The sequence below is a fragment of the Pelophylax lessonae genome (assembly GCF_965119305.1).
Source record: "Pelophylax lessonae genome assembly, chromosome: 5".
Taxonomy (NCBI): domain Eukaryota; kingdom Metazoa; phylum Chordata; class Amphibia; order Anura; family Ranidae; genus Pelophylax; species Pelophylax lessonae.
The window spans coordinates 444,588,312-444,613,372 of record NC_138772.1 but is presented as its reverse complement, the minus strand read 5'-3'; the positions used below and the strand labels follow the sequence as shown (position 1 = coordinate 444,613,372).

The window sequence follows — 25,061 nt, the reverse complement described above, 5'->3', positions numbered from 1 at the left end:
AATCATTAGTGAATACGCCCCCCAGTATATAAGATAGCCCCCGCCAAATTCCTAGCATTGTTATACAGGGACATGGAAGAGAGTGGAAGCAGTTCGTGGACTTCTGCTACAAAGTGTCATTTAGCATTTATTAGTGTGAGGAAAGGGATATCTAGTGTAGTTAGGGTGCTCTTTTACACTTTAGTTAGCTTTAATAATTTAGTTTCTGTAGGGAAAGTGTTAAGTGCCAGGATGACCATAGTGTAGTGTAGGGTGAACTGACAGTGACTGCTATGGCAGGGTGACCAAACCCTTCCATATCAGGGTGACCGCTATAGAGAAAAGCTAGTTTCTCTGAAGTCACTTTCGCTGCAGTAATATGGCTTCACCCCTGTCAGCTTGCTTTTTGGCTGCAGGCGTCTATAGGGATTTTTTGAGCACATGTTTGGAGTCAGGCATGACATCTGAACATGTGTATAGGGGGTATATATACACACCCATGTATGTATATATACACCTGCACATATATAGGTGTGAAAGGAGCAGAAAACACTACTTGCGCTAATGAAATAATTAATACCAATATAGTTACGCTCCTATCACACCTATATATATCTAAGTGTAAAATACATATAAGTATGTGTGTATATATACCACTATACACAAGTTCAGATGTTTTGCCTGCCTCCAAAAACCCCAAAAAAATGCCTGCAACAACACACCTGGGCGTTTTTTTTTTGGCGCTAGCGTTTTTTTGGGCATTTTTTTGGGTTCTTTGGAGGCAGGCAAAACATCTGAACTTGTGTATAGTGGTATATATACACACACACTTATAGGTATTTTACACTTAGACATATATAGGTGTTATAGGAGCGGAGCCATATTAGTGTAAATGATTTCATTAGCGCAAGCATATATTTCTGCTACTATCACACCTATATATGTCTAGGTGTATATATACATATAAGTATGTGTGTATATATACCCATATACACAAGTTCAGATGTTTTGCCTGCCTGAAAAGACCCCAAAAAATGCCCAAAAAAACGCTTGCTACTAAACCGGCAAGGTGTGAAAAGAGAGAAGCCACTAACCTGTTCTATAAGTGACAAAATACAAACAATCTTTTTTTTTATGGTTCTGGACATGCTACAGAGCTGAAACTTCACAGGTACACTTTTTAGACCCCCCAGATACTAAATCCAAAGATTTTTTTTTTTTTTTTTTTAATTTTTTTTTAATTTTTTCAATAATTGTCTCTCTATCAAAAATGACAATTTTTAAAAACTTTTTTTGTGTGATTTATAGTCCCTGGGGTATGACCCAGAACCCTAGGCACTTTTTAGGGGCATTTATTGGGTTTTAGGGCTTCAAAATGGTGTTCGGGTCCCATTGATTTCAATGGGGTTCTGAAATACGGGCCGAACTTTTGGGAGGTTCGGGTGTTCTGGTCGAACCGAACTTTTCAAAAGTTGGATCATCCCTAGTAGGCACTATTCCCCCCATGATGGGCCACTAATCCTCCTTCTACTGACTACAGGTGTCATGTGATTTTTTTACTCCAACTAATGCTGGGGAATTTTTTAATTCCACTGGCCACTCTGGCCCCCCTAAAGAATGAAGAACAGTAAACCAGCCCTTTATTTAGAAAGTTTGAAGACCCCTGGTCTATAGGCTGGTGTGCTTTCACTGTCAATGGTTTTCAGTCAGTTTTTTCTTCACCTATGACTCATCTGCTCTAAGTGTAGGTACACAGGGAATCCACCTAAGGTGGTGCATTTGTCTTAGCTAGCCTTTACTGACTCTAATACCTTACTCTGTTCCTGCTTTGGGCAAGATCCTCTTGTCCATTCTGATCTTATCCTGCGTTCTGAGCTTTATAGACGTTGCTTCTGATCCTGCCTGTTTATATATGTAACCTTTTGTTCCTGGTTATATTTCCTTGCTGTGTGTTCCTGTCTGTCTGCTGTATACTTGTAGGCAGGTGCAGTTAGCTTTCCCACCTGCAGGTGGCCTAATGCCATTATTGCTTGGGAAGGGGAGCCTTGCAAGGGAATTGGTCCCTTAGAGATGGTGTTTAAAGTGTAACTCCACTTTTGTTGAGAAAATAAACATTCCCTCTCTGGGAGATCTATGTACATTACAAGGATTTTAACAAACTTTGTTGCAGATTCCTATCTTTTTGTTATTCTGAAGAAATCCCTGTGAGTTTGTCTGTATCCATATAGAAAAGTGAATCTAATGGGAGTGGTTTCATCAATCAGCTGTGCACCTGCAGGGCTCTATAGAGGAAAGCTACTGGGTCTTCATCCCTTTAGACGTGATTTCCTATTGGAAGTATCTCACCAAAAATGAAATTTTTGTTGCCTGGAATCTGACTTGTATCTTAGGCAGACTTCTGGGAAAATTAGAGAGCCAATCACGCAAGCAGGAAATTATGTTTCTGGGGGGCGTACTATAAACTTTCTTTATACAGAACAACTCCAGGTAGCCAAATTGCATTGCATTTTCAGAAAATCACAGAGCTGCAGATTAAACAGTTTAATAACATTCAATTACAATATGACTTGTGTCGCAATTGTATACATAATATTATTTTTTCTTTATTTGCAATTTTTTTTCCCCACAAAAGTGGAGTTACCCTTTAATGCCTTGAGAGAGGAAAGTAGTCTGACTGGACATCAAACCCTCCTTGGACTTTGGCAGAAATCTTTGGTGAGGGTTTGTGGTAGGGAGAGGAACACATATGTGAGCAATAGTGCTTAACACAGGGTCAGGTTCCAGACAATAAGGGATAACTAAAAGAAAACCACTTTAGATGGGAAAAATAACAAATAATAATAATACAAAAAATAATAACATAGCACATACTATTGCTACACAAGCTATAGTGTAATTTCAAACTGTAGGGCTGTAATTTTCTGTGAAATTGAATTCACTATTGCAACCTAGAGGCATTTTGTACATAACTTGTGTACAGAACACTTCCAGAAATGTTATTTCCTGCTTGTGTGACTGGCTCACTGATGTCTTCAATAGCATACAAGTCAGATCTTAGGGATCCTCTGCAACATAAATGTAATTTTTGGTGAGATACTCTCAAAGGGTTATTCACTTCTAAAGGATGGCAGACCCTGCATTTTTCTCAGAACACTGAAAGTACAACGGCTGATTAATAATGAAAAAGTCACGCCCGTTCACATTCACTCTCCAGATAACAAACAACTTTTTCTTCAAAGCAGAAACAGGTAAGACTCTGCAACAAAGTTCGTTAAAATCCCTGCAATCCACATTGGTCACCCAGAGGGGAATGTTTATTTTCCAACAAAAGTGAATTTACTCTTTAAGCATTCAAAATGATCAAGAGAAGGTAACACACAGAGTGCCAAGGTCAGAAGTATGTATTGTCCACAATGCAGTGGTCATCAATGAGTAATGCACCAAGTACAGGGGTTAGGGGTAAGTATTGCACATAATACAGGGGTCAAGAGTAAGTAAAGCACAGGAGGTCAGGAGTACGTAATGCAGAAAATGAGGGGGTCAGGAGTAACCCAGAAAGTGCACAGGTCAGGAGTAATTAACGTACAAAGTGCAGGGGGCAGAATTAGGCAAGGCATAATGTGCAGAGGTCAGGAGTACATAACACACAGAGTGTAGGAATCAGGGATAACATGCAAAGTGCAGGGGTCCAGAGTGTGTATCACACAGAATGCTGTGTTCAGGAGAAAATATCACACAGTGCAGGGGTCAGAAGCAAGTATCACAAAGTCCACTGTACAGAATACAACCAAGCTCTTAATTCCCCTCCCCCCAAGTACAGATGTCCACCAACGCCCTTAATTCCTCCCCCAATACAGATATCCACCAACACCCCTAATCCCTTTCCCAGTAGAGATGATCACCAACACCTCTATAAGTACAGATGTCCACCAACATCTCAAATTGCTTCCTCCCAAAGCAAATATTCATCAGCACCTCTAACCAGCCCAAAACAGATGTCCACCAACACTCCTAACCTCCTCACCCAGTAAAAGAAGAGAAAAGGCATTGTAGTGCAAACATGTAAGTCACTGGAGTGCTGTGCAACAAAAAAAATGTTGGCCAGCCTCAACATCCCCAAAGTACTAGCATCCGATGTGGACCATACGCATCCACCCCTTAAGTAAGCTACTGCCTTTAGTATTTTCCAAATGCCCTAAATGCCTACTCTTAACAAGCTATAAATGAGCTTTAGTCCTCGTTCACACTGAACGTGGCTTTCAAATTGTTGAATTGAAGTTCACCTGAATTCGCACAATTTCAAAGCTTCATTTTAATCTGACTTTAGGGGCGACTTCAAAGACATCTGTGCAGCTTGATGCACAGATGTCTATTGAAATGGCCCCAGAAGTCGCGAAAAGTAGTGCAGGAACTACTTTTGGAAATCGGTGCGGTGCCACAAAGTCGGCATCACTCCGATTGGGACTCTCCCATTGCCCGCAATAGTCTGCAATTTGACATGCGATCTGTCAAATTGCATATGAAAGGAAGTCTGCAGGCGTTCTGCATTGTGGCTGCAGCAATGTGTACACACCTGACTGACACCATGTCCACTTGTAGGTAGGTATCTGGGGGGGTAAAAACACGATTCAACAACCTGTTTTTCCTGCCCCTGGCCGCCTGTGTGAATTGATTCTACACACTACACGGGTTAAAATCGGGTATTTATTGAAGGGATAATTTCAGCTATTGTAAATATGGTAGTATTTTAAAAACCTGTAATTCACAAGAAAAATAGGAAATCCAAGGAAAGGAACTGGAAAATTCATCAATGTGCTTTATAAGTACAGCAAATGGCACAAAGGAAGTGCAAATGAAGGAGTGTTTATCAGGGGACTGTTCATTCATTGCTTGATAGATAGATCCTAGGTTTTCAAACCTGAATGTTTTGTAGCTCGAAGCTCCAAAGTGTTTACCATCCAAAACCCCATGGTTTTCATTTGTGCCAGTTTACAACTGAGCATATTGTTGCTTGAAGCTTCTAGCTCAAAAAAGTATACAGGCTTCTTTGCGCTACAAGCTTCAAGCTTTATTTGCCCCAGTAGACTTCAATGGGAATGGCCAAAAAAACTCTAGTAACTAGCTTTTGGCTGAAAATAATACAAATAGGAAATGCTTAAAGGTTAACTCCACTTTTAAGGGGGGGGGGGGGGGGAGCAAATAAAGAAAAAACAATATAGCGTATACATCTGCGACACAAATCATATTGTAATTGAATGTTATTAAAAATTACCTTTCCTTTTCAATCTGCAGCTTTTGTAATTTTCTGAAAATGTAATGCAATATGGCTACCTGAAGCTGTTCTGTACACAGAATGTGTACTGACCACACCCCAGAAACATAATTTCCTGCTTGTGTGATTGGCTCACCAATTTTCCCAGAAGTCTGCCTAAAATACAAGTCAGATTTCTGGCATTCCCTGCAACAAAAATGTCATTTTTGGTGAGATAGTCCCAATAGGAACACATCTAAAGGGATGCAGGTCCAGCAGCTTTCCTTATAAGAGCCCTGCAGCTGCCACAGCTGATAGATAATTATGAAACCACTCCCATTTGACCCACTCATCACAGAGGAACAAACAGTGATTTCTTCAGAATAACAAAAGGTAGGAATCTGCAATAAAGTTTGTTAAAGACCATGTAATGTACAGAGATCACCCAGAGGGGAATGTTTTTTACTCAACAAAAGTGGAGTTACGCTTTAAGCAAAACTGCATGCAAAACCCCTCAAAAACACCTGTGCAAACACTCAAAAAAATAAATAAATAAATAAAAGCCCATAAAAATGACTAAAGACACTCATCACAAGTGTAAATGCAGGCTTAAGGCCCGTACACACAATACGAAAATACGGAAGTCAAATTTTGTCCGACTAACGATCTGCCGATTTTTCAATTATTAGTATAGTGCTCTCGAAAGCCGATTACGAAAAACTGGATGTGCAGGCTATAAAATTTTTATCGTACGTCAAGACAACATCCGATTTTCGTTTAATTAGTACGGTTTTCGTCTGAAAAAAATTGCAAGAGGAAGACTATGCATGCTCACAAATGAAAGAAGACATACAAAACAATTCAACACATTACATCACTTCTGAAGTTGAATTCTGTCGTATGGGAATTTTCAAATGAAAGTAACCTCTTCACTTTCCATATGAGACTAGCATGCAACAAAAAATGGACGAAAGATCGTTCGATAATCTGATGATGTGTACGAGGCTTTAGTCTGTATAGCTGCAAGCCTTAGATGTCTGGTTGGATACTCATTTGTTTTTGTTTGCCATTTTAAACATAATTCCACACCTAAAAATTAGTGTTTCAGGTGCCTTAGGATCGATTTATTAAGCTAATTCCACATGATTCATTTTTAAAATGATTAAACTTGTATAATAAATGACCTTTTGATTGCTTTTTTTAACTCCAAGAGTTCAGGCTCTAAGGATTTAACCACTTGTGGCCATGAGATTTAACTCTTTGGCAGGTGTCTCATTTCCAGCACAGTAATGTCTATGTCTTAAGGTTTGGGGCTTTTCGCAAAGGGCTGATCTCAGGTTCACCAGCAATTAAAATCTCACATGTAGTTGAATGGTTATTTTATGGTTCCACAGGGAGCTCCTGTATTTGAACACCTGGTAGTTAATTAGGTGATTAGTCCCATATGTGCTAGTATGGGTGTATTGCCATTGACCAACAAACATAAAAGAATCATTTTATTAGTGTAGGGTAGTGAATTTATAACATCGCTTACGTTAGCATGCACACATTCAGTCTCGGCTGAATCTTTTGATAAGTCCCAAGAACATAAACATGTTTAAATGATTCTACTTTTATTATTTTATCAAAATATTATGTTATTTCTTACTGTCAGCTCTTTAGCCAATGACCAATGCAAGCCTAGGCACTCTCTAACAGACAGAAGTTATGGTAAATTAGATAATGTACTGATAATGTAAAGGGGCATATTAGTTATGTTGTTATCTCTCCTACCTTAGGATTCTGGCCTCTGAGTTCAAATCCAGTTTGCACATTCCAGCCACAACCCAAAGACTTAAGCCTTGTACACGCGGTCAGACTATCAGATGAAATTTCGTCCGTTTTTTGTTGCATGCTAGTCTCATGTTGAAAGTGAAGAGGTTACTTTAATACGAAAATTCTAATACGACAGAATACAACTTCAGAAGTGATGTCATGTGTTGAATTGTATTGTATGTATTCTTTCGTTTCCGAGCATGCGTAGTCTTGTCTTACGATTGTTTTTTGGACGAAAACTGTACTAATCAAATGAAAATCACACATTGTGATTAAAATTTTATAGCCTACACATTCAGGTTTTTGTCGTCCGAAAATTCTTAATTACCTGTCAAAAGCACTATATAGATCTAAAAATCATTAGATAGTTTGTCAGACGAAATTTTACTTCCAATTTTCTTATTGTGTGCATGGGCCTTAAGAGCCCTTTCACACTGGCTTTCTGATCAGGTCTGCCTGTCCTTATTTTAGGTGGGCCTGAACAGAAGCTCCATGCATCTCCTTCACCGTTAGCTGTTTTGCCTTCAGTATCCCCGGCCCATTTCATCCCTGCCAACATCAAAAAGGACATTTTGGAAGGGAAAGATGTAAACCTGGCTTCCCTTCTTATAGCTTCCCAAGATGTTTCTGAGAACAAATCATATGCTTGTGGGGAGGTCTTGGTGATTCTTAAGTCAAAGGATCCCAGGCTCAATCGCAAGCTGGATGTAGCAGAATTCGTTCTCACATTTGGCACCTATATGGACATCATCTGCTCAGTCAGCCCCGGCAGGAGGGAGGAATTGGATATGTATTTACATAAAATAGTGGACTTGGCTCACAGGTATGGTGGTTCTACATTTTATGACTACCACCGGTCCTTTTCAGCTAAAGTGGCGGCCACCTGGGCTCAGTTCCAGGTGGTTACTTGTTGGAGCAAAATTGACATGGTGCTGTTCTGCAGGCACTTCGCCAACCAGAAATCTCCAGTATGTGGCACATGTCAATCATCTGCACACACCACTATTTGGTGTCCCAATGTTGATCATTCTTTTGACTCCAGTACCACTAGGCAGGCTAGTGGATCCTCTACGAGGGTTTCGGGTCAGGTGGATAAGCTGGGCAGGCCCATTCATTACCTAGGTAAGGCACAGTTGTGCAATAATTATAATTACACAGGCTGCAACTATAACCAGTGTAGGCTCCTGCATATCTGCGCTAATTGCTTCAGAGCACACCCCAAATCTGCCTATCTTGTCAAGCCTTTTAGTTGTTCCTGACTAACCCGAGTCAATGTGTCTTTTCTGGGGGCTTGTTTAGAACACCATCCATCCCCTTCTTTCAGACAGTTCCTGCTGGAAGGTTTTCTGTAGGTAGTCATGATCCTATTGTTCATGAGCTATTGGAGGCAGAGGTGGCCAAAGGTTTTGTAATTGGTCCTTTTGTCTTATCACCATTTTTGCATGTGGAGGGTTAGCCCTATCGGTGTGATGAAGGGGAAGTTTTCTAATAAATATCGGTTAATTTATGATTTGTCCGCTCATTCGTCGCACATTCCAAGCCTAAATTCACTCATTCCATTGCAAGAATTCTCTCTCAAATACTCATCAGTGGATCTGGCCATTCAGTGCATTCTGCAGTTAGGCAGGGGTATGTGGTTATCCAAAGCGGATATTTCTGACGCTTTCAAATTGCTCCCCATCAAACCAGCCCTCTGGCAATGGCATGGTATCAAATGGGGTGAGCGTTACTATTTTGCCACCAAATTGACTTTCGGGTCCAAGAGCAGCCCTTGGTTGTTTGATACCTTTGCCCAGGCACTTCATTGGATACTGGTCAATTGCAAAGAGTGTCAGAGCGTCATCCATTATCTGGACAGTTTTCTGTTATTAGAAAGACCTGGTCAGCTGCCTAGGGATCTTCAATCCCTAACCGAAATTTTTTCTGACCTGAATGTCCCCATGGCTGCCCATAAAGTAGATGGTCCTTCCAATAGCATTTCGTTTTTAGGCATAACTCTCAATACCAACCTTATGCTTGCCAGCTTGCCCATGGAGAAACTTGCCAGAATACGTCAGATCATTCACAAGTTTGTTAGGTCCCCGGTCTGTTCCAAAAAAGAGTTACAGTCTCTTTTGGGGATGCTTAATTTCGGGATGAGAATTATTCCACAGGGTAGATCTTTTGTTTCTAGGTTATTGGCTTTCCTTCCCCTGCACCATGATGCTGACTCACTGATGAGTTTGCAAGCTGATGCACGAGCTGATTTGCTCATGTGGGACCAGTTTCTATGCGAATGGAATGGTATTTCCATGTTCATTCCTCAACCTACAACTAAGTCCCCTAGAGTGTTTTCAGATGCCGCAGCCTCAGTAGGTTTTGCGGCCATTTGTGGGCGTCAATGGCTGGCTAGTCATTGGCCCCCAGAAGTGTTCAACATTCCAAGTTTTGCTCAGACTTCAGCTTTGTTCTAAATCTACCCAATACTTGCTGCAGCAGTTACATGGGGCCCTGGTTGGTCTGGCAACACTGTGATTTTCTTTACTGATAATTTGGCTACACCCGAAATTATCAATAAGGGCAGATCCGGGTCCCTAATCATCATGTCCTTTATGCGCAGGTTGACTTGGTTAGGTCTTACTTACAAATTTAATTTCCTTGGTGAATTTATCAGTGGTAACGACAACAACATTGCAGCAGATGCCTTATCTCGTTTTAATTTCCCACAATTTTTCTTATAGCATTCAGAAGCAGATCCGGTAGGCAAGATGGTACCGCCTTTTTCCCTACTGATCATGGATTAGTTGCACCCTGGGCCCAGGCGGTTGACCTGGTTAATATTTTGTTATCCAGAAACACAATCAAAGCTTACACTGCGGATAGAAAGACATTAGTTAAGTTCATGTCCCTATACCCTTGCAGTTCCCCTGGGGATGTCAAATATGTGATGACTTTCGCTGCCTATTGCCATAGTGTATTGTCCCTATCGTTCAATACTATCAAGTTATATCTCTTAGGTATTCAGCATTTCAGGTCCCTGCAGGATCCTGGCAGTCCTTAGGTATAGGGGTATTCAGAAAACTCAGGGGCAGTCACGTTTAACACGTTTACCAGTTACTGGTCAGGTCTTCAGAGGCATGTCAGACATGTTGTCCCATTCCCTGTTTGGTGTAGGTCCCAGTTTAGTTCTCAAAGCAGCCATTTATTTAAGTTTCTTTGGTTTCCTCAGACCCCGGGAGGTGGCCCAGGCCAGTTGTCATACACCTGTGCTAGTCAAAGGCAGTCTCACTCGGTTCCCCGACCATTTTTCTCTGCAACTTCCCAACAAAAAAAAAACAGGCAGAGGAGCCAGGGATTTGTAGTGAATTATTACAGTACCAATATTAGTTTGTGCCCAGTATTTGTGCTTGACCTACTCGTCAAAGAGTTCGCAGCTGCTCCCCTTGACAGTCCGTTACTCCCTTTCCCAACACGTCCCCTCACCTCCAAGCAGTTCATTTCTCACTTTAGGATTTCGTTAGCGCATTTAGGTTCAAACCCGAAACAATTTTCGAGACATTAATTTAGGATTGGTGCAGCATCCGCAGCATCCAAACAGGGGGTTCCTTCACACATTATCAAATATATGGGACGCTGGAATTCCTCCTGTTACAGTCGATATATACCAGAACCCCACGCCGAAGTCATTAGGGCATTTGCTACTTTACTTGATTAAATTGTTCATGTTATCCTGTCATTAAAGCATTTTTTCTCATACCTACTCTGGTGTTTTTTGCCCTCTTTTAGGTATACTGTCCAGCACGACTTTGGCACACCTCAGGTCGTGGTAGTTACAGATATCGCATTTCTCGTTGAAAACTCAGACTACAAGTATGAAGGCGGGCCTTTATTGGCCAGCCTGTATTTGTAGGAGGAGTCTGGGGGTATATATTCCTCCTCCTCTGGCAGGCACATGTATTTTGTTTCCTTCTGGTTCTTTGCCACCCGTATCCCACCCATTTGTTTTCTATTTCAGACACCGGTATACCTAGAGTATGCCCTCTTTTAAGTATACTGTCCAGCACGACTTTGGCACACCTCAGGTTGTGGTAGTTAGGGATATCGCATTTCTCGTTGAAGACTCAGACTACAACTAAAATATAACTAAAACTAAAATGGCATTTTAGTCAAAAGACTATGACTAAAACTAAATCGAAATTTGATGTCAAAATTAACACTGCTGCTGTGTCTACAAGGAAGAAGTGAAGGGAAATCTCCCCAATAGATTAGAAACCTTGCTTAACTAAATTACAATTTTTTTGCAGGTAAGATATTTCTCACATATGCATTTCAATTATGAATGTAGCTGGCAAATCTGCTTGAAGATTACCAAAATTGACATGGTTCAAAGTAAATTTTTTTGTTTTAACTGGAACAAATATAATAATTTTATGGATGACTTATAATTGTATGGCAATAAGCTTGATTCCAGATCAGTGCACTTGGGTTCACTCCAATGATCCAGTCAGCTACATGCAAGACACATAATGTAGAATTAAATATGCAAAAAGAAATTCCATTTACCTGTGTCTGTGTTCTGTTTTCCTATGCATGCTTTGGAAGGCAAAAATAAGTAGGCGACATCCTCCTTCTGGCTTTTCAGAAAACAAGGAAACCATTAAAGCCCAACATCATTCATCTGGTACTACACCCCATCAACAATGAGAAATTTCAGCTGTGGGTGGGTGGGTGGGTGGGTGGGGGGCAATTTTTTTAATTATAATCGATAGTGTGTAGGGACTACTTCAACTCACAATCAGATAACCTGACATTATGTAGAGGCTAATTTATTAAGGAGTTGAGAATATTCACACAATTCTTATGTAGTGACACTCCAGCACTACCTAGAGCACACCACTCACCGCTCTTTGCTCAGACCAAGCCCCGAGAACTGAGCGATAAGCGGTCTTTAATCGCTCAGTTCACGGTCTAAGAAGTGGCGGGGGGGGGGGGGGATGCAGCATTGGACTGATGCTGCATCCACCTAGGTGAGTATATGTGTTAATTTGTTTTAATCCTATACTTCTCTTTTAATGTTTAAGTAGATCCTTTTTGCTGACTTGCAGGCAGAGTGCCAGGGAATTTTCTATTGTGCATTGTTGCAGAAAACATGATATGTCTGATTTATTTACATTTGCCCTAAAGTTACAACAAGTCTATAATATGTGAAGCAAGATCATTGTTGAAGAGCAAGCTGAAACACTGCAAGAATTACTTTTATTTAATAAATCCACATTGCTATTGCTGAGTATGCAGTGAAAAATAAGTGATTGCATTTAAATATAGGATAAATATAGGATAGAAGACAACTAGCTGCAAGATGTCAGGAGTTAGAAATTGTTCTGTTCCTGGAAAGTGATATGAATTATTTAGTGAGATAATATCACTACAAAGTACATTTAATATAAATTTACACTAAGGCCGCATTCACACCTGAGCAGAGCGACTTCCAGGCATTTATATTTGAGAAAAATCATATAGAATTATTGCGCTAATATCGTGTAAAGACAGCTGCTAGCACTACAATTTAACACAACATTGTATAATGATCAAAGGATCAAAACGTGCAGCGCTAACTGTGAAATAAATTGCAATCACATAAGTGAATAGATATATATACAATGAAAATATCAGAAATCAAATAAAGTGCAATTTACAAGTAAGGGAAATCTGTGCAAAAAGTCCAAAAGTGGAAAAAGACACCATAACTCTTCACAATGACCGGCCTTTCTTGCTTGATCATGGACTCCAATATTCATAAAAAACAAGAGATCTCAACATAATGAAAAACCGTCTCTTACATGATTTACTTAAAAAGTTTAAAAATGTACATCAATCCTGAAGTTACAGGCATATCAATAGGACATCACCAATACTGTGATCACGTATTTATGAGTGTTTGACTCATTGCCGCTGGCATGTCCATATAATTGTTTAAGCGTGTTCACTCTCTCTTGTGGGTGGTGGATGCACGTGTCATGGTGACTCCTTAAGTGGCTACTGGTTGTCTTTTGAGACTCTTACTGCAACGGATCCTGTTCCTAACTTTCTATGCCTGGACTGTTTTACCACACAGTTATTGTACCAGATTTATAGTTCCCTATTTGTGGATTTTTCTACTTAAGGACTTTTTGCACAGATTTCACTTACTTGCACATTGCACTTTATTGATATTTTCATTGTATATATCAATTTACTTTTGTGACTGCAATTTATTTCACATTTAGCGCTGCATGTTTTTATCTGTTTATATTTGAGAGTTTTTGAGCATTTTTAGAAGTGTATTACAAGCGTTTTACAACTTCAGGTGTTTTTGTTTAGCCAACAGAAAGCACTAGGGGAGGAGAACTGGAGGAGATTAGAGATGGAGAGTTTCTGTTTGAGCAGAAAACATGCGACAAAACGCTCATGTCACACATTTTCAGGAGTTCCCCTTTGAAGTCTATGGGGTCCAATTTAACTTCAATCTGCCAAAAAGAAGGTCATGTACTTTTTTGAGCAACAGGCGTTTTGCTTCAGACAATGGTTATATGCCGTTGTTGGAATGTTTTTGAAAATGAAAGCTCCAGGGATGTTTTCTTTGTCCTCTCTGTATATTCACCTGGGGTCCCTTACCTAGAGGACATGTACAGATTATCCACAAAGGATGTTGGTGATCCATTTCCCAGTCCTTAAATACATGTTGGGCTTTGAATACTATTAGATAGGTAAGCACATGGCGGATGGAAATTACTGATTATGTATTAGGTGGTTGTAGCCAAATTGACTGTACTTCAATACAAAGAGAAAAAATAAATAACCTTTAGTAACCATATACAATCCAGCACTAGAAGGTATAAAAAGGATAATCAAAGATTTACAACCCATCATAACAGAGGATGAAACTCTGAAAATTTTTTTTCCAACAACCCCCAATACTGGCATTCAAGCAATGAACCACCCAACGTCAGACATATAAGCAGGAAACTTCATTCTGATTATGAAGTTACAAATAATGGAGGCAAACCCTGCAATAAAAAAAAAAAAAAAACACTGCAAACTGTGTAACCAGATCAATATATCTTAAAGTCTCACACACACAAAAGGGACCTTATATATCACAGGGTCATACAACTGTACCTCCTGTAATGTTGTGTACCTCATCCAATGCAAAAGATGTAGCAAAGGATCTTACATTGGCGAAACAGGACAGAAGTTACAAACAAGGAGTTCTGGACACCAGTGGGACATCACTTCTCACAGGCAGACCACACTATGGAAGACCTCAAAGTCTTAGTTCTTAAAGGGAATTTTAAAACTAAGAATGATAGTTCTATTTGACACTAAAGATAATGGCCTAAACCTAGATATGGGTTTTCTTACTCTTTATCTAACAGTTTTACAATCCCCACTTTGACTATCACCCCCCCATTTATAGCTCCCCCGCTGTCTTATCTCACCAAATACTGTATGCAAGATTGTTTTTTAACATTCTGCTAAAACCTTTGTGAATTAGCTGAATGAGTACTGCTTGGACCTTGAAGAAGGGAACATATCTGAAAGCTTGTCATAAAGAATTGTATGTTAGTGCAAATAAAAAAAACTTTTAAAGGACTGTACTTGATGGTTACTGATTATGTAAAAGTAGTAGAAATGATTATGTTGTGAATATTTTATTTTAAATTGTATACAGTGCATCCGGTAAGTATTCAGAACGCTTAAATTTTTCCACATTTTATTATGTTACAGCCTTATTCCAAATGGGTAAAATGATTACGTTCCTCATAATTCTACAAACAATACCCCATAATGACAACATGAAAGAAGTTTGTTTGAAATCTTTGCAAGTTTATTAAAAAATAATTTAATTAAAAATCGCATGTACAAAAGTATTCACAGTATTGCTCAATACTTTTTTTGAAGCACCTTTGGCACCAATTACAGCCTCAAGTCTTTTTGAGCATGATGTTACATGCTTGGTACACCTATTTTTGGGCAGTTTCTCCCATTCTTCTTTGTAGGACCTCTCAAGCTCCATTGGGTTGGATGGGGAGCATCAGTGCACAGCCATTTTCAGATCTGATGTTTAATGGGGTTCAAGTCTGGGCCACTCAAGGATATTTATGGAAATGTCCTGTAGCCACTCCTTTGTTATCTTGGCTGTGTGCTTAGGGTCGTTGACCTGTTGGAAGATGGAACCTTCGTCCCAGTCTGAGGTCCAGAGCGTTCTGGAGCAGGTTTTCATCAAGGATGTCTCTGTACATTGCTGCATGCATCTTTCTCTCGATCCTGACTAGGCTCCTGGTTCCTGCCACTGAAAAACATCCCCACAGCATGATGCTGCCACCGCCATGCTTCACTGTAGGGATGATATTGGCCAGGTTATGAGTGATGCCTGGTTTCCTCCAGACATTACGTTTGCCATTCAGGCCAAATAGTTCAATCTTTGTTTTATCAGACTAGAGAATTTTGTTTCTCATGGTCTGAGAGTCCTTCAGGTGCCTTTTGGCAAACTCCAGGTGGGCTGTCATGTGCCTTTTACTGAGCAGTGGCTTCCCTCTTGCCACTCTACCACACATGCCTGATTGGTGGAGTGCTGCAGAGAGGGTTGTTCTTCTGGAAGGTTCTCCTTTCTCCACAGAGAAATGCTTGAGCTCTGTCAGAGTGATCATCAGGTTCTTGGTCACCCCCCTGACAAAGGCTCTCCCGCTTGCTCTAGGAGGAGTCCTGGTGGTTCCAAACATCTTCCATTTATGAATGATGGAGGCCACTGTGCTCATCAGGACCTTTAATGCTGCAGACATTTTTCTGCACCTTTCCCCAGATCTGTGCCTCGATGCAATCCTGTCTCTGAGATTTACAGACAATGGACTTAATGGCTTGGTTCGTGCTCTGACATGCACTGTTAACTGTGGGACCTTATATAGACAGGTGTGTGCCTTTCCAAATTATGTCCAATCAACTGAATTTACCACAGGTGGACTCCAATCAAGTTGTAGAAACATCTCAAGCAGTGGCGGCTGGCGCTCAAAATTTTTTTTGGGGGGGAGGTGCAAACAGAAAAATGTAATAGGCACTGCTTTGCGGAAAAAAACGCTGTAAAAATTGCATGACTTTGAGGTCACAAAAGTGTGAAAGGGGCCTTCAGTAATTAAGGTATAGCGTGCCCCCTTTCAATGCACAGAGAACACCGTGCCCCCTTTTAATGCAGAGATCATCATGCTCCCTTTCAATGCACAGAGACCAATGTGGTCCTCTCTGCAGGTTCCGCTATAACCTTAGACTTGTGATCTCCCCCAGAAGGGTGCACACAGGGGGGGCTCCATAGGACCCTGCAGGAACAAGGAGCCACCCCAGAAGAGGAGACCCCGAGGGCAGAAGGAGATCTCACCTGTTACAGAAGACAAACAGCAGCAGCTAAGATAATAAAATAATAGGGAGTGATAACACCAACAACCATATACCAAACCATCAGGGGCGGACGTACAGGGGTCGCAGGGGTCGCCATGGCGACCGGGCCCCATGCTGCAGGGGGCCTGAGAGGGCCCCCTGTATGTATAGAGACTAGGATCGGCAACCGCAGCTGAGATCGAGCTCCCCCGATCCTCCCGAAAGAGCTGATCGTGATCACATTGGAAATTGGAATGGAAAGTGAAAGCAAAGCACAGTGTGTGCTGTGCTCTCTGCCTCCCCCTACAGTGCAATACCCGGCAGGAAGTTACAGGTCGGTACAGTCCTCTCTCTGCCGTTTTTAACCACTTGCCGACTGCGCACAGTATATTTACTGCGGCAGTCGGCCCCGGCCAGGCAGAGTGACGTAGGTCTACGTCGCTACTTCCTGCCGGTCCTGTGCGCGCTCCCGCGCGTGCCCGCCGACACCGATGGCTCGATTGGGTTCAGAACCGATCAGTCATCAGGTCCAGGCCAATCATTTTTGGTCTGGACCTGTTGATCGGTCCTGCCCAATCAGATCTCCCTCTAAGCCTGTGAAATGTAAACACAGGCTTAGAGGAGATGTGCCCTCCCCCCACAACGGTCTTTTTGGATCCAGCGTGAGAGGAGAGCACATCTTACTGTGAGTACTGCACCAAGCACACCCACACACAGTTAGATAGGCACATTTCACCCCCGATCGCCCCCCCGATTAACCCCTACAGCACCTGACACAACACACACTATATACAGCATATAGCATATACCTATATACCTGTATAAGTGTGATTTGTGAACAGGTGTAACACTTGCGACCCCCCCTTTTCCACTTGAATTACCCCCCACCCCCCCCTAATAAAGATTTGAGCCCCTGATCTCCCCTGACCCCCCCCCTGATCACCGCTAGTTAACCCCTACACCCTCTGTCACATCAGCACTAATACAAACGCAATATACGGTGTTATTGTATTTTTGTATTAGTGTGATTGTGATCAGAATTAGCGCAGGCGACTAAGTTTCTGTCCCAAGAAGGTTTAGGGTCCCCGCCACCCGCCCAATAAAGATTTAAGCCCCTGACCCCCCCCTGATCACCCCTACACCCCCTGCCATAACACACACCGTATACAGTATATAGCATTTTGCTATATACCCGTATAAGTGTGATTTGTGGTCAGGTCTAGCGCTTGCGACCCCCCTTTTTCCACTTGAATTACCCACCACCCCCCCCTAATAAAGATTTAAGCCCCTGATCCCCCCTGATCCCCTCCTGATCACCGCTAGTTAACCCCTACACCCTCTGTCACATCAGCACTAATACAAACGTAATATACAGTGTTTTTGTATTTTTGTATTAGTGTGATTGTGATCAGAATTAGCGCAGGCGACTAAGTTTGTGTCCCAAGGAGGTTTAGGGTCCCCGCCACCCGCCCAATAAAGATTTAATCCCCTGATCCCCCCCTGATCACCCCTACACCCCCTGCCATAACACACACTGTATACAGTATATAGCATTTTCTATATACCTGTATAAGTGTGACTTGTGACCAGGTTTAGCGCTTGCCACCGTTCCTTTTATCCTTAGGATACCCGCCAGCCCCTTCCAATAAAGATTTAAACCCCTGATCCCCCCCTGATCACATCCCGTTAACCCCTACACCCTCTGTCACATTAGCACTAATACACACATAATATACTGTTTTTACTGTATTTTGTATTGGTGTCATTGTGACTTGAGGTTGCGCTAGCTAGCTAGTTTCTTTCCCAAAGGAGGTTTAGGGTCCCCGCCACCCCCCCCAGATCCCCAGCGCATAGTTTAGAAGTAACCCCTTGATTGCCACACACGCACGCACGCACGCACCTACACTTCCATTTCTAGTATAGTGTTTGAACAGATCAATATCTGATCTGATCAGAACTATACTAGCGCCCCCATAGTTTAGGGTTCCCAAAACGCGGTGTTTGCACGATCAGTACTGATTCCGGCCAGCACCTGCGTTTAACCCTTTCACCCAGGCAAGTGTAGTAATCAATAGATTACTGTCACTTGCAAAAAAACACAAGACACAAAACCGCTGTGTTAGCAGAGTCAGGCCTGATCCCTGCTAGCATTAGCAGTTTTTTTTGTAGCGCTTGAAATAATCTTCGACAACCAGGTGCTTTTATTACCTGTGAGTCGCATCACTGTACGAGTAAATTTAGTTGCCAAAATGACCAAACGTTCGTACAGGGATGAAGAGCTTCTCAGTTATATGCTGACCGAGTCATCTGATAGCGAAGGGGAAGCTACAATGACCGAATTAGTGTCAGTATATGAACCTGATGACGGCAGCGGCTCCCTGACAGATAGCTCCGACGACAGATGGGTCCCTGTTAGACCCAGGCGTACCCGACCCCATTCTGAAGTTGTTGAGATGCAGGAATCGCAGGGTGCTCGTATGGAGCAGAGTGTGGGTACTAGTGCCGCTCATTTTTCTGGCGACCTGGCAAGCGCCAGCGGCCTAGTACAACCTGGACCTAGTACAACCAGCACTGCAGTAAGACCTGGTGACGTGGCGAGTCCCCTAAGTGCAGTTGAAGCTGGTGCGGTGGCTAGCACAAGTAGTGGCCCGCAGCCACCGCGTATTCGTAGACAGGCCCGTAGAGCCCATAGTGCCCTCCCTGATGCGCTGGCATATCCTAATTGGCAACCCACCGATACTACAGCGCCAGTACTTCCCCCATTCACCGCCCAACCTGGAATCCACGTGGAGACAGCTGGTTTTACGCCCCTAAACTTTTATGAGCTGTTCTTCACGGAAGATCTTTACAGATCGATTGTGGATCAATCAAATTTGTATGCACAACAGTTCATCGCCGCCAACCCAAATTCACACCTTGCCAGACAATTCGGCTGGAAACCTATAACGGTTTCCGAATTTAAGATCTTTCTGGGCCTTTCCCTCCACATGGGCATAACTAAACAGAGTGAATTGCGGCTATATTGGTCCACTAGCCCAGTTCACCATATGCGCATGTACTCTGCCTCCATGTCCAGGGGGAGATACGAGCAAATTCTGCGATTCATGCATTTCAGCGACAATGAAATCTGTCGTCCTCGGGGAGACCCTGAATACGATCGGCTCCACAAAATTCGGCCCCTCATAGACCACTTCAATCAGCGGTTTGCAGCCTTGTTTACCCCCGAACAAGTTGTCTGCGTTGACGAGTCCCTGATTAAATTTACTGGCCGCCTTGCTATGAAACAGTACCTCCCCAGCAAGCGTGCCAAGTACGGGGTCAAACTGTATAAATTGTGTGACAGGGCCACAGGCTATACAGTTAGTTTCCGGGTCTATGAGGGAAAAGATAGCTGTGTGGAGCCCCCCAACTGCCCAGACTACATAGGGAGCAGCGGTAAGATCGTTTGGGACTTGGTGTCACCCTTATCCGGAAAGGGGTACCATTTGTACGTGGACAACTTTTATACAAGCGTGCCACTATTTAGTCACCTTCTCGATTTACAAATTGGCGCATGTGGCACCGTGCGACCTAATCGCCGGGGCTTCCCCCAACGGCTTGTAAATTCCCGTCTTAGTCGGGGGGCGAGAGCCTGCTTGAAAACGGACAAATTGCTTGCGGTGAAGTGGAAGGATACACGGGATGTTTATGTTCTGTCCTCCCTTCACGCAGACACGACGATCCAAATCACTACGGCAACTGGCGTTGTGGAGAAACCCCTCTGTGTCCACGAATATAACCTTAACATGGGAGGGGTGGACCTTAACGACCAGCTTTTGGCGCCGTATTTAGTTGCCCGTAAAGCCAGACGCTGGTACAAAAAAGTGTCTGTTTACCTTTACCAATTGGCTATGCTGAACGCCTTTGTCCTATACAGGGCGTCAGGACGAACTGGATCTTTCCGGGAATTCCAGGAAGAGATCATCCTTGCCTACCTGTACCCAGGAGGCATGCCTGCCCAACTTCCCCTTCCAGATGCAGTGAGCCGGCTGCATGAGAGGCATTTTCCTTATGTCCTCCCGAGTACCCCTACCCAAAGATACCCCCAAAAAAGATGTCGTGTCTGTAGCAGGCGCGGATTTAGGCGTGACACCCGTTATTATTGTCCCAAATGTCCTGACCAACCTGGTCTCTGCATCGGGGAATGTTTCGAGCGCTACCATACACTAGTGGAGTATTAGCGTAGGGTACAGCACGACACAGTGTAGGGCACATAAACACAGGGTCTCGAAAGATGTTGGATGTCCATCGACATTTTGAGAGACCCAAGCTGGAAGAGAAGATCGCAGAAGATCGCAGTCCCAAATCAAGAAACAGTTAGAAAAATAAAAGGATCCAAAAACTGTTGTGTCAGTAATTTTATATGTCCTTCTCCTTCCTACTGTACTTTTTTCAATGTCCTTAGTTTGTTTTTTCATTCTTTTGTGACCTGTTTCTCTTGCAGGTCCCTCGTCGGCTACCACGCATTGATTTTATATATTCTGACACAAACAGCGTTTGCGCTCAGCATATATGGATACCTTTGCTGATAGCAGCTGTGGTGATTTTCTGATTTCAGCACTGCAGTTAAAATCCTATTTTGGTATACGTGGATAGCGCCGTGTATACCCATCATTAAATTCAGTGGGTGGTTGTTTGGGCGGTTAATGATGAGAATCCAAAAACTTTTGTTGTGTCAGTCATTTTATATGTCCTACTCTTCCTACTGTACTTTTTTTTAATGTCCTTTGTTTTTTCATTCTTTTGTGACCTGTTTCTCTAGCAGGTACTCGTCGGCTACCACGCATTGATTTTATATATTCTGACACAAACAGTGTTTGCGCTCAGCATATATGGATACCTTTGCTGATAGCAGCTGTGGTGATTTTCTGATTTCAGCACTGCAGTTAAAATCCTATTTTGGTATACGTGGATAGCGCCGTGTATACCCATCATTAAATTCAGTGGGTGGTTGTTTGGGCGGTTAATGATGAGAATCCAAAAACTTTTGTTGTGTCAGTCATTTTATATGTCCTACTCTTCCTACTGTACTTTTTTTTAATGTCCTTTGTTTTTTCATTCTTTTGTGACCTGTTTCTCTAGCAGGTACTCGTCGGCTACCACGCATTGATTTTATATATTCTGACACAAACAGTGTTTGCGCTCAGCATATATGGATACCTTTGCTGATAGCAGCTGTGGTGATTTTCTGATTTCAGCACTGCAGTTAAAATCCTATTTTGGTATACGTGGATAGTGTCGTGTATACCCATCATTAAATTCAGTGGGTGGTTGTTTGGGCGGTTAATGATGAGTAATACTACGCATTATTCCTGTGCTGATTTCTGATAGGTTCTCTTTTTTTCCGTTCAGCCCACAGGCTGCATGAAAAAAAAAAAAACCTATATGCCAAACAAGGACCAGCAATGTACTGGTACGTTGCTGGACTTTGAGTGGTTATACCAGGATGATGCCTGCAGATTTAGGCATCATCTTGGTATCGTTTTTTACAGCCAGCGGTCGGCTTACATGTAAAAGCAATCCTAGCAGGTAATTGGCCGCTAGACTGCTTTTACATGCAGTGGGAGGGGCCTCCCCCCCCCCACCGCCGCCTTCCGCAGCCTTCCGTGGTTTTTCTCGGGCTCTCCTGTCCCACCGGTTAACCCGAGAGTGCAGCCGGTGGTTCAATTGTCTAACCATAGAGCTAATTGGAGATGAGAATGGCTCCAATCATCTCTATGGCCTAAGATGGCGGAGGCTACGAGCATTTCATGACTTCTGTTTCGCCAGAAATAAGCAGGGCCATTGGGAAATTGGGAAAGTATTTTATCACACCAATTTTGGTGTGGTCAGATGCGTTAAGGTCAGAGGAGAGATCTAGAGTCTAAAAGACCCCAATTTTTTTAAAAAAGAGTACCTGTCACCACAGATTGCTATCATGGGGGATATTTAAATTCACTGTGATAACAATAAAAATGATTTAAAAAAAAAAAAATGAAAGGAAAGGTGTCAAAATAACATAAAAAAGCAAAAGAAAAAAGAAAAAAAAAAAAAAAAAATTGAGCCCCCCCCCTTTCCCCCGGTGCTTGCGCGCAATGGCGCACGCAAGCGGTGGTCTAGTGTCATATGTAAACCGCAATTGCAGCATGCATGTGAGGTATCGCCGCGATCGCCAGATCGAGTGCAGTAATTCTTGCAGTATACCTCCTCTGTAAGTCTAACGTGGTAACCTGTAGAGACTTTTAAAGGTTTTTAAAAATGTACGTATGTTTTTGCCGCTGCGCAGGCATGCGCAATTTTTAAAGCATGTCATGTTAGGTGTCTATGAACTCGGCATAAGATCATCTTTTAAATTTTACCAAAAAAATTGGAATTATATAGTGTATTTGTGCAATAAATTAAAAAAAAATGTATTTTTTTCACAAAAATTGCGTTTGGAAAATCTGTGCGCAAATACCGTGTGACAAAAAAATTTGCAACATCCACCATTTTATTCTATAGGGCCTCTGCTTTAAAAAAATATATAATGTTTGGGGGTTCAAAGTAATTTTCTAGTAAAAAAAAAATATTTTTTCATGTAAACAAAAAGGCACAGAAAAGGCTTGATTTTCAAGTGGTTAGAAGAGTGGGTGATGTGTGGCTAAGATTGAGCATAAAATGCCGGGACAGTTCAAACACCCCCCAAATGACCCCTTTTTGAAAAGTAGACACCCAAAGCTTTTTTCTGAGAGGCATGGTGAGTCCATGGAGTATTTTATATTTTGCCACAAGTTTCGGGAAAATTATTATTATTTTTTTTGTTGTTGTTTTTTTACAGAAAGTTGTCACTAAATGATATATTGCTCATGCATGCCATGGGAATATGTGAAATGACACCCCAAAATACATTCTTTTGCTTCTCCTGAGTACAGGGATACCCCATGTGTGAGACTTTTTGGGAGCCTAGCTGTGTACGCGACCCCGACAACCAGTCCACATCTTCAGGTTTTCTAATGGCGTAAATTGCTGATTTTACCCCTGACTACCTGTCAGAGTTTCAGAGGCCCTGAAATTTCAAGATAGCACAAAACCCCCCCAAATGACCCCATTTTGCAAAGTAGACACTCCAAGCTACTGGCTGAGAAGCATGGTGAGTCCATGGAATAGTTTATATTTTGCCACAAGTTTCGGGAAAAAATTTTTTTTTTTTTATTTTTTTATTTTTTTTTACACAAAGTTGTCAGTAAATGATATATTGCTCACACCTGCCATGGGTTTATGTGAAATGACACCCCAAAATACATTCTGCTGCTTCTCCTGAGTACAATGATACCCCATGTGTGAGACTTTTTGCCAGTCTAGCCGCGTACAGGACCCGGAAAACCAATGCGCACCTTTTGGCTTTCCAAGGGCGTAAATTGTTGATCTCACTCCTTACTACCTATCACACTTTTGAAGTCCATAAAAAGCCAAGATGGCACAAAACCCCCCCAAATTACCCCATTTTGCAAAGTAGACACTCCAATCTATTTGCTGAGAGGCATGGTGAGTATTTTGCAGCTCTAATTTTTTTTGGAAAATGAAGAAAAAACAGAAAAATGCATTTTTTTTCCTCTTTTTTCAATTTCCAAAGCTTTGTGACAAAAAGTGAGATCTGCAAAATACTCAACATGCCTCTCTGCAAATAGCTCAGGTTGTCTACTTTCCGAAAAGGGGTCATTTGGGGGGGGGTTGTGCTGTCTTGGCATTTCATGGCCTCCAAAACTGTGATAGGTAGTCAGGAGTGAAATCAACAATTTACGCCCTTGGAAAGCCTGAAAGTGGAGGTTGGTTTTCGGGGTCCTGTACTCGGCTAGACGGCAAAAAAGTCTCACACATGGGGTATCCCTGTACTCAGGAGAAGCAGCAGAATGTATTTTGGGGTGTCATTTCACATATACCCATGGCATGTGTGAGCAATATATCATTTACTGACAACTTTGTGTAAAAAAAACAAAAAAAAAATAATAATAATATATTTCCCGGAACTTGTGGCAAAATATAAAATATTCCATGGACTCACCATGCCTCTCAGCAAATAGCTTGGGGTGTCTACTTTCCAAAATGGGGTCATTTGGGGGGGTTTTGTGCTATCTTGGAATTTTAGGGCCTCCGAAACTGTGATAGGTAGTCAGGAGTGAAATCAACAATTTACGCCCTTGGAAAGCCTGAAAGTGGAGGTTGGTTTTCGGGGTCCTGTACTCGGCTAGACGGCAAAAAAGTCTCACACATGGGGTATCCCTGTACTCAGGAGAAGCAGCAGAATGTATTTTGGGGTGTCATTTCACATATACCCATGGCATGTGTGAGCAATATATCATTTACTGACAACTTTGTGTAAAAAAAACAAAAAAAAAATAATAATAATATATTTCCCGGAACTTGTTGCAAAATATAAAATATTCCATGGACTCACCATGCCTCTCAGCAAATAGCTTGGGGTGTCTACTTTCCAAAATGGGGTCATTTGGGGGGGTTTTGTGCTATCTTGGAATTTTAGGGCCTCCGAAACTGTGATAGGTAGTCAGGAGTGAAATCAACAATTTACGCCCTTGGAAAGCCTGAAAGTGGAGGTTGGTTTTCGGGGTCCTGT

At 42.1% G+C, this 25,061-nt stretch overlaps 1 protein-coding gene across 1 annotated transcript; it reads left to right on the top strand.

The window, feature by feature from the left end:
• Positions 1-3,157: 3,157 nt before the first annotated feature.
• On the top strand, positions 3,158-8,304 carry LOC309555637 (uncharacterized protein; the record flags this gene model as incomplete). The annotated part of the gene is made up of 2 exons (XM_082257675.1): positions 3,158-3,227; positions 7,517-8,304. The coding sequence occupies 2 exons, from the start codon at positions 3,158-3,160 to the stop codon at positions 8,302-8,304; spliced, it is 858 nt and encodes a 285-aa protein (XP_082113801.1).
• Between the last annotated feature and the right edge of the window lie 16,757 nt (positions 8,305-25,061).